Here is a 12662-nt window from a genome sequence, read left to right on the forward strand (position 1 = left end):
GAAAATGTTGAAACTGGACTAATAATATATACATTTTCTTTTACACAAGGGAAACAGAACTAAGTGATGATTCTTGTCTAGGTCCACAGGTATTTGGTTTTAATAGTCTCATTTTTCAGATTCCCTTGAGAGGAAAATACTATCTTTTTTCTGAGATGAGAACACTTTCAGAAAATAAAAATAAAGCCAGCAGTGAAAGTAAAGTGTGTACCCATCCAAAACGCTCAAAAATAAAAATACAACTTAACTGAAAAACTTACCGCATCGCCTAAGAGTCATTACAATACATCTATGTCCTGTAACATTAGACAACTCTCTGAGTTTAATGTAATTGTCTCTGTTGTAAGCGCTTGCAGCTGGAGTCGTGGGGATCTGAAGATGCATCAGTGTAATGGCTTCAGGCAGGCTGATGCAGTAATGTGGTGTGCTGAGCGGCTCGTTGTTGGAGGGACACATGATGGCTGGTCGTGGACTAAATGGTCACACAAGCTGCAAGTGACCATTTCCACCCATTTCATTAAATGAGGAATGAATGCAGTAATGTAGGAGTGAGTTTCTGGATGCTTAGCAAGCGTTCTCCTGGAGTGATCATGAAGTTTTGAATCTTAATAGCTTCTTCTCACAGCTTCTAACACACTAGAAGTGACATCTTTTGCACTTGTTAAATTGAATAAAAGAGAATCAACACCAAATACAACTAATTTCAATCTTTATTTTAAGAATTTTCCTGCACTTAATGTTTTAGTCCGATGCTTCTCACTTACTGTCTCTCCTTCCCAATCCCCATCTGGCAGGGCCTTAGACTCTGAGCCATAGTGTAGCGGAGAGTACACCCAGGTCCTGTCCTCTGGAGGCTGTTTTTACACACCCACCACAGCAGAGGGGGACAGAGGAAAGGCCAGAGGCACAGAGACAAGCAGCAGGGGCAGGCAGGAGAACGACACAGGAGATCACAGGAGAAGAAAAGACAAGACAGGAAATGAAAATTAGGGATGCATATAGGAGGAAATGTTGCTGAGAGACATCGGAGAGTGTGAATCAAAAAAGTGTAAAAATGTTCGCAGTGTTAAAAAGGATGTGTTAATCCTTTTGGCGGTTAGGAGACTTAAACACAGAGATGAGAAGTATTGTAAATAACAGGTTGAATCTGTACAAAGAGGTTGAGTATGTAAACATTATGATTGGTCTTCCAGACTTTTGGTTGCAGTATATGTCTTGATTTTAGCCCCAGTTGGAATTTAACCTGGGACAAGGAGTGGAGTGCACAAAGCGAGGGATGAGTTGCTGCATCAGCCAAACGGGGAGGATGAGGAGCAGGCAGGAGGAGATGGGAATGGGACGATAGCCAGGATGCCGGGAAAGTCTGACAGATAGCATCCTCAGTTAAAGCAAAACACAGCGAGGGGATTTTTTTTTTCTTTTTCCAGCAGCAGAAGCAAAAGAGGTCTTTGCATAATGTCTGTTAAAGCCTGGGCAGGTTGCATGTCACTGGAGGCACTGGCCCTTTAAGAGAGGGAAGCAGCTGCAGTGTAGTGTTTTTGGCTGTGGTGATGGAAATGTAGGTTGCTGACACTCACTCGCACATATATGCACACACATATCTCAGCATGTTGGAGCTGACACGCTCTCCACACAGACGCAAAGAGGGATAAGAGATTAACGATGAAAACAAGAGCAACAGACAGACTGTCACAAACAGTCCTTTGTTTACTCTCCTCCCACACATCACTGTCTTTACAACACGGACAATAGATACTGTTTTCTAACACAAAACACCTGCAGTGAACGAGTCACACCAATCACAAAAAGCTGCGAAAATAAATCTTGTTCCATCGACTGCTCCTAATAAACCAAACACTGACCTAGTCTAACACTGAGACAGCGACCACTCACACCACTAAGCTATCTCACTTCTCACTTACTGGCCGACTGGACTCGCAATTCCTCCTCTCTGGGAAAGGAGAGACCACCCAGGTCCTCCCATCAGGAAACTGACAACAACAAGGGTGTAGAGCACAGAGAGATGTGACAGGTTGAAGTGAAGCAAAGAGGGATGGAGGAGAACATGATGTCAAAAGAAGACATGCTGAGGTGAAAATTAAAAAGGAGTACTCATTGCAGAACCTGGCAGAGATACACTAGATGGTGTCTGTGGTGGTGTCAGATAGATTCACAAGTCTGGCAGATAAACCTCCACAGTCCACACTACTATCTCTCCGCTTTGGATCATCACAGAGCTGACGGAGGAGAGGAGAGGAGGCAGTGAAGGGTCAGGTAGATAGAGAGAAATGGTGAGAGCAGTAGAGAAAAGATTCAGGACTCGAGGGATCAAAAGGGAAGAGGGAAATCCGGGTAAAGAGGGGCAGGAGGAGGACTGAGGGGAGAGTGCGAAGAACAGGGACAAAAGAAGAGAAACAATCAGATGTGAAGGAGGAGAAGAGGTGAGGGAGAGCGAGGAATCTTGAAAAGTGAATGTTGGGACTGATGCTGGATGATACAGTCACGAGCCGCTAGGAGGGATGTGTGAAGTGACCAAAGACACACGCACACGCACACACACACACACACACACACACACACACACACACACACACACACACACACACACACACACACACACACACACACAAACACACACACACACACACCTGGGTCTGCTCAATCTCACAGCTAAAAGATGTGTTATGTTATCCAACATTAACTACATGAACCCAAATGCTGTTGACTCTAATGTCAAAACTCAGACATGTTCCCTGTCTTCTTTACATATCCTGTCACATAATGGATTCAGGAATATGATACTCAGAACACAGTCCTGTCACATCAGCTGGTGTGCGGTAGGATTGGTGTCTAAACAAACCAGATAAATCACAATGCATAAAAATAAACTCAAGTAAAATTGAAAACTGATGATGATGATTGTCAAGGACTGAGATCATTATTATTCTCATATTTCTAGTAAAAAACTAAATAATTCTCCCGCCTCTGTGTTTCCAAAATTAACACCAGCACTCCAACCCAACACAATACAAAGCAAATCTGCTGAAATGCACAGAATTTACAGTGAGACAGATAATCAAAAGATAAACTGAACTTAGCCTTCAGGTACTTTCCTGTTATATTGATGTCACTGTCGTTCAAAATACTGTTAGTTCTTGTGACTCTGCGAGAAAAGAGGGTCTTTTATTTATCATACATTAAAAATAAGGTTAATACAATCCATGGATATTAGCTAATTGGTTTATTTTTCATCTTGAAATTTGAAAATTTCTTCTCTGTGTCATTATAAATTTTTTTGGTTGATTAAGATGAGATAAGAGTCCTGTCAATAAGAGGGGACTGGATCGTATCCTGTCTTGATGATGGGTCTTTGTTAATAATTTCACATAGAGTACGGTCTAGACCTGCTGTGTTTGTAAAAGTGTCTTGAGATAATGTCTGTTGTGATTTGGCGCTATACAAATAAAGACTGATTGATTGATTGATTGATTGATTGATTGATTGATTAATTGATTGATTGATTGATTGATTGATTTTTTAAATAAAATAATGACATCAATTATCTGTTTTTGCACACCGCTCTGTGATTAACACTACTTTTTTTTCCTGTTCTGAGAACTTCAGTTGGTGGAAACTCAACTCTTGCTTATGACAGTCAAAAGTAAGAGGAACAGACATACAGATAGATGGAGAGCAAAGATTGAGCAGCCCTGAGGAAACCTCAGCTGTGTGAGATATCTGCATGGAAGAAATGATGATAAAGATGGAAAAAGAAAGGTTTCAAATTAATGATTAGATGGTGAAGTAGCCGACTGAGCTGTTGGATGGCCAAACTGAGTCAAGCTGCAAGGTTTCTGAAAGTTAAAATGTGCCTGTTTATTTTCCATATTCAAGACATGTGACGCTTCCCTCCTGAAGTTAGTCTCTATGACAGTGTTCACAGCTGATGAAGCACTTTACTCTCATTTGGTCTCTTGTGACTGTAACGCCTGCAGCATGGTTGTTCAGTCACACACATGCAGTGCCACAGACTCCCAGCTGCTGTGTAGTGGGAGTGTTTTTTTCCTCCTTTTTGCATGAACTGGGCAGCAGCCAGTGCAGGTCAGATGAGAGGGCTGTTAAATAACTGAAGGAGCTCATTGACTAACCTGTTGGCCATTAGGATCTCTCATGCAGCATTAGAGGGTGTTTGATTCCTGATAGGAGACACCCCGCAGGAGTGCAACCAGGTGGGAACATTTCTATCTGTAACTGTGATCACCGGCTCCACTCTCCATCCTCCACCTGACACTCATACATTCATTCATAGGTGTACGTTTGTGCGTATTTAGACCTGCAAACACAACACTGTTCGCTGATAGCTGGTTTCATCGCAGTGTGATATTTTAAACTTCTGTTGTCATTCATACAAGATGAGGTTGTGAGTGTCTGTGGCCTTGTTGATGACCACATTAGACAGGTTGATACTTGATATGCTGTTATCACTCCACAAACACGCCACACCAGAGTGCACGCTGCAATACACAGTGTTTAAAGAAACAGTTCGACCTTTTGGAAAATATGCATGTTTGCATTATTGATGATTGAAGTTATTTTCATGTCTATCTCATTGTTGAGAGAGAGTCAGTGGGCAGTTAACGCAACTGGCAAAAAAAGTCTTGATTATGCGATGCTAAGTAAGCCAGCTGCTACATTACATGTCTTGTTTTGCCTTCAGACATGAAAGCAATGCTAATCTTGTCATTCAATTCTGCAAGAAAGCAAACATGCGTATTTTCCAAAAAAACTGAAGCACCCTTTAAATGAATGCACCACACACTGCAAGCAATAACTGCACACGTTCTCGTTTCCATACCAGCCTGAGGCGCTACTTCCTGTCTGCAGTCCTTTTTCGCCTCTGTGGAGGAGCATCAAGATGCTAAGTCCTTGACGTATTTTTAAAAGGTCAGAAATTTTCAAAGAATGTAACTCATACTAACAAATGCTCATCGATAAAACAATCAAACTATTAATGAGGATTTAATTGCTTGATAAAATAGCAAAGTCAAAAAGGGAGCTGGACCTAGTACGAGCTGTATCTACTTTAGACCTCTAAGAAATATTAAGAAACATGTCCTTTCTGTGTCTGGAGACTTTACTTACAAAGTAGATATCTGTGATTGGCACGTCATCCTCATCATCGACTGAAGCCTGGCTGGTGCACCCAGAGCCGGACACCTGGCTTGCCCTGCGTGCCTCCACCACCACCTTAGGACTGGTCGGGGCTTCCTTAGCTGCTTCTGGAGAAGAGGCCGCGGGAGGGGCGGTTGAGGAGGAGGCCACGGCAGGGGAAGGGGCCGTGGCTTCTTCAGGTGCTGATGAAGAGCTGGAAGGTGCTGCTGCAGCTGCATCTGCATCAGGAGGCTCAGCAGCAGCTGCTTCTTTGACCTCGCTGTAGGGGAAAGGATTTGAGGAGAGTTAGTGCAAACAGCGGATCTCCCAAACATTGAGTCAGGGCATGTAAACAGGAGGTGCAATGTTCCTGTGACTTTTGTGACACTGTGGAGTATAACTTGAGCCCTGCTTCTCAGACTGTTACGTATATGTTTGACTATATAGCTGCTTTCTATTTACTTGTCATATGCAGACGACTAACACTGTATTTCTTTGATATCTCTTAAAAAAAATATCAACTTCTGCTTGGTCATGTTTCAACAAATTCACATCCTGCATGATCTGTGATTAAATGAACAATATCATGCAAGTCACTACAAATTACAACATTACAAAGAGTCACTGTTGTTTTCGCCAAAGTGTAAAGGCAACCAGGAAGAGAAGCAATGAAACCGCTGTAACTACTTCCCCAAGATTAAAGACACACTGCTGTCTTACTTATGGTGTGAGATGAGCTATACTCATTAAATGAGTGCAGAGGCAGTGATAACAGGTAGGCAGATAGATTGTATAATAAATGGACGTAGTATCTGTGATGTCACCCATCTGTTTCTTAAGCCGTGTTTTGAAGCCAATCATCAGCAAGTGCCATATTGAAATGCTGACCTCAACCTAACTTCTGTGAAGCTAGTGTGAGGTAAAGAGGTGGGCCTTTAGCTTTTTAGCTAACAGCTACTGGCTGCCCACCTGTAAATGAAGTCAGCAATTTCCTTATTTGGGCAAAACTTGTAAGTTTGATATCTTCAAAAATAGTGAGTTTAAAAAAAAAATTCACCCCTCGTGTTTGCCAACAAGAAAACAGCCTATTCAGACGTAAGCCATTTTTTGAACCAGGCTGTAAACATGTTTATTACTGCTGTAAAGATAGTCTTTTTTTTAATAGGTGTGTATGTGGTTTTCTGTGTCTGCAGCCAGCCTCAAGCAGACGCTCGATGAACTGTAGTTTTGCCGCTTGGTAGACATGTCATTTTAGAAAGATAGGCGAGCCATCAAATCAATTAAAACATTTAAATAAAATGATTTGACAGACCAGTCACAGGCCTGGGACAGCCTCAGTCAGCTTTATACTTTGCTTCTTTTTAAAGAGTATATTGTCCATTGTTTGCTGTTGGAATGCAAAAGGAATTTCAATAAATATGATAAAAGTTAGTCTAAAAATAACTCCAGCTCTAAAAAATCCAACCTATTTACACACATTTGCACATATACACAAAAACAGCAGCTGCTGACATTAAGAGCCATTGATTGGGTCTCTCCCCATAAGCCACTGTTCTACAGCCCAGCAGAGCAACAGGACCAGACTATTAGAGAACACAGGCTCAGGCTGAAATTCAACAGCTGTGTGTGTGCGGGGGTGCTTTTTTGGTTTAGCTGCTTAAGCTCTAAGATTGGCCAGCTGGCTGTGCGCTGTCACAATCCTTTATTGTTCCTGGCCAGATCACCAACTATTAGGCCGGATTGAGGCCCATCCACATTGCTTTCTCAGCTTCTGTGTTTGGGCTCAGCTCCTCCAGAGGAAAAGCAGTTGGCCACAGAGGAGAAAAAAAAGCGGAGTTGGCATCCAAGAGAGAAGAGATTGGCTGAATTAATAAAAGGATGGTTGTTGCTATGCAGAGCGTCTCTCGTTCATTTCATTTAGATGTACTTTTAATAACTGTACATATTCTGTATCTTTCTCTATGGTTATCAGACTCTCCATCTTTCTTTAGCCTCTCCCTGTCCTCTCTGTATCTGTATCTGTTTATTTTCTTTCCCCAGACTTTCTTTCCTCATTTCTCTCTTCCATTCCATTTTCTCTGCTCCATCTTTCTTTCTTCACCTATTCCACCTCCTCTCCAGCTGCAGGTGAGTTAGAGTCTGCTTGTGAACGTGGGTTCAGTGAGATGGTAAATTCAGTCATCTGTCACAGTTTCAGCTTCTCTCACCACCCCCCCCCCCTCTCTCCTCCCCGCCAGCTCCTTCTAGACCCCCAGGCCATATGTCTAGCCAACGCCCTCTCAGCATTAGACCCAATTATTCAGTTGGTTTCCCTCAGCAATCACACCCTGATCCTCACTGACCTTACCCCAGCACCAAAGTGAGCTCAACTGTCAATTTCCCGTCAGCTCTATTTGATTTCATCGTATTTCCTCAAACTTGCACCACTTGTTTTTTCGTTAGAGGTGTTGTGTTTTTCACTTCTGCCTCCCCTTCTGTTCTATTCTCTGAAGCAGTTTCACTTTTGAATACAGCTAAGACTAATTCCCTTTCATTAAAAACCAGGTTGTAATATGCAAAGTGTCAGGTCACTCCAGCTTAATGGGAGCAGCCCCAGGCCTGCAGCCTTTCTGCCCCACTGCCCTACTTCTAGAGACTGGTTCCCCCATGTCGGGGCTCCTTCTGCCCTGTGTCTGCCTCACAGTGTCACCCCATTAAATAACCCACTACTCATTCACACAGCATCATTTACATGCATGTGCGCACTCTCTCATAACCTGACAACATCAGAGTATTTACCTGCTCTACTTAGCACCTGTAGTATTTATCAGATTATTACAGGAGACCCCAGAGACTTATAAACAAATGTGTCAGGCTACAATCAGTGTTCCAGCGTTTTCCTGGTTAAAAACCTGGACCTGTGAGGTAAGCTAAGGTAGCAGCTGGCTGTGCTCAGGTGAGACACTGGCATCAGGTTAATTATAATGTGCTGTCAAACAGAGCCATACTGATGATTGGGGTCATGCAGGACTCGTTACAGCTTCGCAGCTTATTCATCTGGTGTCAGGTCACGAGGATGAGAGTGAACGGCAGAAATGACCCTTTTTGTCAACTCATGCAGCGTGTGGGACAAAGACAGTTCTGTGTCATGGGCTTGTTTCATGGTCTATTTGGTAAATGGATGTACTGTATGTATACAGTATTTAAGATTATGAAGGTGTGCTAAATAGAGCAGCATTTTGCATGAGAGATTGAGCTGGATTATTTCCATTTGATTACTTTTAAATTTTGAACAATAATTTCAAAGTGACAAAACTTAGGTATTGATGGTAAGCTTAGATTTCTATCACATTAGGATGCTCCAAATACAGAAGGTATGGTCTTTGTTGCAGCAGTCGCTCTGCTGGACTCCAGGCCTTGACCATTTGCTGCATGTCTTCCCCCTACACTCTACTCCCCACATCTCCTGTGTCTCTCCAGCTGTCCTATCAATAGAGGTGAATATGCCCAGGAAAATATATTTATATAAAAAAGATTTATCATATAGTAAAATCAATATAACCAATATCACCTTTTACTATCCCCCAAAAAATACAGTTTCCAAGCTTTTTAAGCTTAAAAGAAATAAAAAAATGATCCACAAAAAATACTCAACATTTAGAGACATAGGCAAATATCTGAGATTATAACGTATCATCTTGAACCAATCATGTTCTTCATATTTTGATCCTCTACAAATTGTTGGCTGACTGGGCAGAAAAAAATCAAAGTTGAAAATATAAGTTAAATGTGTGATTCCTCATGTAGCCTCTACCTGTTAGAGTCTGAGACAGAGCAGAGACACAGCATGGAGCGGTCTGATGAGCTATGAACTTTGTATTAGCCTGATGGCTTCTTGACTTCTTCTGACACATCCATCTTTTTTTATAATCAGATTGTATGCAATCCTGTATGTGTGCAAAGAAAAAAAATGAAATAAGCCAATTCTTCTCCCAGATTTTTACACAGTTTCAAAGTGTAGTTTTATGCAGCTTCTATGCAGTAGAATCCCCCAAAGACCACTGACCATGATTACCTCACAGGTGACGTTTAGTTTATTACTGGTTTAAATTTATGTTTTAAAGGTTTAACGTGTAATTCAAATGAATTGTAGTTGAATGAGCTGGTTACAGTTGAAAATCTTAACATGTTGCTAAAAAAGTTGGGAGCTGTTATAACTTGTGATGATTTATAGTAGCAGTAAGTTAGTGTCTAAGCAGAAGCTATAGTATGTACCTCTACAGATCATATTGGGTCATTGAAACTAATATGTAGAGAACGCCACAGACAACGTTTGTGAATTAAAATTCATATTTTGTGAAATATTCCCTTTGAAAACAACAGATCAATACTCATTTTCATGCATTTATCTCCCTTCTTGTTCTATGAAACGCTGACATAGAGAATGTGCATCAAATATATAATTAAGAGTATCTATATCTATGTCTCACTGTTTAATCTAGTAGACAATGTAATGTGTTTTTGATGTAGCGTGGGATCAAGTAGTTGTTAAATTTCGACATGACTATTTTCTTTGTGTTGTTGTTGTTGTTGTTGTACCTGGTTTCAGGAGGTTGTGGCACAGAAATGGTGGGCTCGCTGTCAGGTCTCTTCAACTCCACCTCCACTGTGATGGTCTGCTGATCCTCCTCACGCACACGCATCTCCTCCTGGGTCCTGAACACAAACAAACGCCCATAAAACAACACGCGCACAGGAAATGAAACACATGTAAGGGAACAAATACAGCCACAGCTCGGCAACAGGAAGAATGGCTTGACTCATAAACACACAGACCAACAGGCTGACCTCACATTTTCTCTTGCACACACCCACCACACCCTGACAGGTTAAATGCAGTGGAAAACATGAAGCTGGCAACCTCATAACACAGTCAAAGAAATAAACCGTTTTTCCTGCTTGAAAAGGTCTGTGAAGAAAAAGTGACATTCATGCCTCTGACTCACCTCCCGTCGTGGCTGAGAGACTGGGTGTGCCTCCTGAGGACAGAGGACACAGTGTCAGAACAAGCTGGATGTGACAGAAGCAGCAGCTAGCTCACATACAGCAGAATGTTATTGCAGTTAAAACATTCACAACAACTGATACTATAATGTGTGGTTTTCTCCTCCTGAATTGTAATTCAAGGGTTCAAACAAAAGATTCATGGGTTATTGTGGGAATTAGATGAGCCGCAGCTTTTAAGACATCAAAAAATAAAAAAAATAAAGGCAATTTTGATTTTAGACCAAATATTTTCTGCCAGTTATCAGCATTTTATTCCTAACATTACATTTACACCACTTAGACAACATACCAGTGAATAATTCATCCGCCTTGGATGTCATGTTGGGATAGAAAAGGATTCCCCCTATGATTTCAGTGTTTTAAATTATATATATGTGTGTGTGTGTGTGTGTGTGTGTGTGTGTGTGTGTGTGTGTGTGTGTGTGTGTGTGTGTGTGTCAGCACCTGTAGCGAGGATGTTCGGCTGTGTCAGAGGGGGATCTCTCGGGGATGGACAGAGAGGTGGTGGAAGAAAGAGTGGTGGCAATTGAGGCTGTGGTGGCCTCTTCAAACGATGGAGGGGTGCATGGGAGGAGATCTGGTCGTCCTGGGGGATGGAGAGTTACAGAAAGAGAGAGAGAGAGAGAGAAAGAGAGAGAGAGAGAGAGAGAGAGAGAGAGAGAGAAACACTTTTTCACAACATTGCTAATAATAATAATTTGGAGCTGGTACCTGTTAATTTGTTTCAGCACTTATTTCTCTGTTTCAGAAGTGCAGCTCTGATTGTGTAGCTTTTTGTTTCCCATGGCAACAGTTAAAAGCCTGTTATTTATCAAGCTTGGAACAATCAGCAGCGTGAATGTTGAAAAAAAGGAGACTGTGAAACATTTTCATGTCATGTAAGCAAAAGCTGCACTCCGTTTTATTAGTGACCTGAACTACATTTTAATCTGAGATTCAGCGACCTGAAGAGAGACTTACAGCTAAGCTCATCTACCTGCAGTCACAGTCAAATCTCATGAACCACTGATCCTCCTCTGTGACAGGGGGAGACTAAATTTTGGTTAAATCTGCACCTGTTCCTATTATCTTTGTCAGGATATCTGCTATACTGCGACATTGTGTTCTGTGTTTCTTACCCTCGTCCTCCAGTGTAGGGAAGCTGCGAGCTCCTCTCAGGTCGTAGATATTCTCGTCTCTCTCAGAGGGAAGCTGGCTGATTGACCACGCTGCACCTGGACCGGTTAACTTAGGCACCGTCAACGACACTCTGCCCTTCTTGGATGGGGATGACTTCAGAGCTGAGGGACATTAAAACAAAGGAATAACACAGATGTGAAATATGGGGCAATTTTGGGTGGAGTGCTTCTGAGTCGAAAGGATTTTGTTTGTCTTAAAATCCAGAATTTATGTCTCACATATCAAACAAATCTAAAACTTCAAGAGATAGCATCTATCAATGTATTGTATTTCTCAGTGAATCTCAAGACTGTGAGTCTACAATACAATAAGGCCCATTAAAAACGTTCTATAGTTGTGTTTGATAATCCTTGAGAAGTGATGAAAAGAAAAAAGAGGAATCAAATGACGGTGGAACTCTGACTTGATAAGAAGCAGCACCTATTAAGGCAGTTTGCAACCGTATCTGATTTTCGTGTCAAGGCTCAGCAGTGGAAGACACAAAAGCCTGGCATCTGACATGTGCATCTGTTAGACCTCGCACACAGCCCTGTCTGACTATGTAAGGCAGTGTCTTGTAAATTGAACTCACAGGAGGTCTTCTTGAACACATTGCTGCTCATGAACTTGAAGAACCTGTCGGCGTAAAAGCCTGGCCTGTGGACTGACACGGTATCCTGAAGGAGAGAGAGAGAGAGAGAGAGAGAGAGAGAGAGAGAGAGAGAGAGAGAGAGAGAGAGAGAGAGAGAGAGAGAGAGAGAGAGAGATTAATGAGACAAACAGTGCATGAATAAAATGATCAAATGCATGCTTATAACAGATTATCTGTCGTCTTAGTTCAGTGCTTTTTTTTTTGTTTCTCCGGGTCACACCAGCAGGCGGAATAACACATACAAACAAAGGAACAGAAATAGACACACAGGGCCACAGACAGGCTCTCCATTATTAATGTAGCAACAGACTGACAGGTGACACTTGGTGTTTGGTTTAGATAAAAAGAGGGAGGTAGAGATAGAGGATGGCAGCGCAGTTATTTTTAGCTCATTTGCTTCAGCATCACTGGGCTTCACTATGAGTAACATCTTTGGAGTCATCCACCAATCTGAGACGACTGTATGTAACGCTGATGCAAAAAGGGAGTAAGCAGGACCCATCATCAGCAGCAACACTGACGCACAGGAGGTTGTTATGAGGCTGCTTGCCCTCCCACATACATCATAAGTGTGAGATTGGGAGAGCTGAGCGAGTGAAAGGAGGGGTGGGGGAAGTACTGAGGACTAATTCTGTCTTGTGGACTATCTGCTGAT

General features: G+C 42.1%; 1 protein-coding gene across 5 annotated transcripts in view; it reads right to left on the bottom strand.

Annotated features, from left to right (window-relative positions):
• Nucleotides 1–12662, bottom strand: part of pip5k1ca (phosphatidylinositol-4-phosphate 5-kinase, type I, gamma a) — a 62342-nt gene that overhangs the window by 3872 nt on the left and 45808 nt on the right. For 2 of the 5 annotated variants that reach the window (XM_034677516.1, XM_034677507.1), the window contains 7 exons: nucleotides 11948–12032; nucleotides 11316–11477; nucleotides 10642–10783; nucleotides 10137–10169; nucleotides 9730–9846; nucleotides 5143–5431; nucleotides 765–854 (listed from right to left, as the gene is read on the bottom strand). In XM_034677516.1, the coding sequence (XP_034533407.1) occupies nucleotides 765–854; nucleotides 5143–5431; nucleotides 9730–9846; nucleotides 10137–10169; nucleotides 10642–10783; nucleotides 11316–11477; nucleotides 11948–12032 (918 nt within the window). Of the gene's footprint in view, nucleotides 1–764; nucleotides 855–4855; nucleotides 4898–5142; nucleotides 5432–9729; nucleotides 9847–10136; nucleotides 10170–10641; nucleotides 10784–11315; nucleotides 11478–11947; nucleotides 12033–12662 lie in introns of all 5 variants that reach the window. The other 3 variants (XM_034677544.1, XM_034677526.1, XM_034677535.1) reach the window with 2 other exon arrangements.

This window comes from Notolabrus celidotus, chromosome 2 (assembly GCF_009762535.1).
Source record: "Notolabrus celidotus isolate fNotCel1 chromosome 2, fNotCel1.pri, whole genome shotgun sequence".
Lineage (NCBI taxonomy): Eukaryota > Metazoa > Chordata > Actinopteri > Labriformes > Labridae > Notolabrus > Notolabrus celidotus.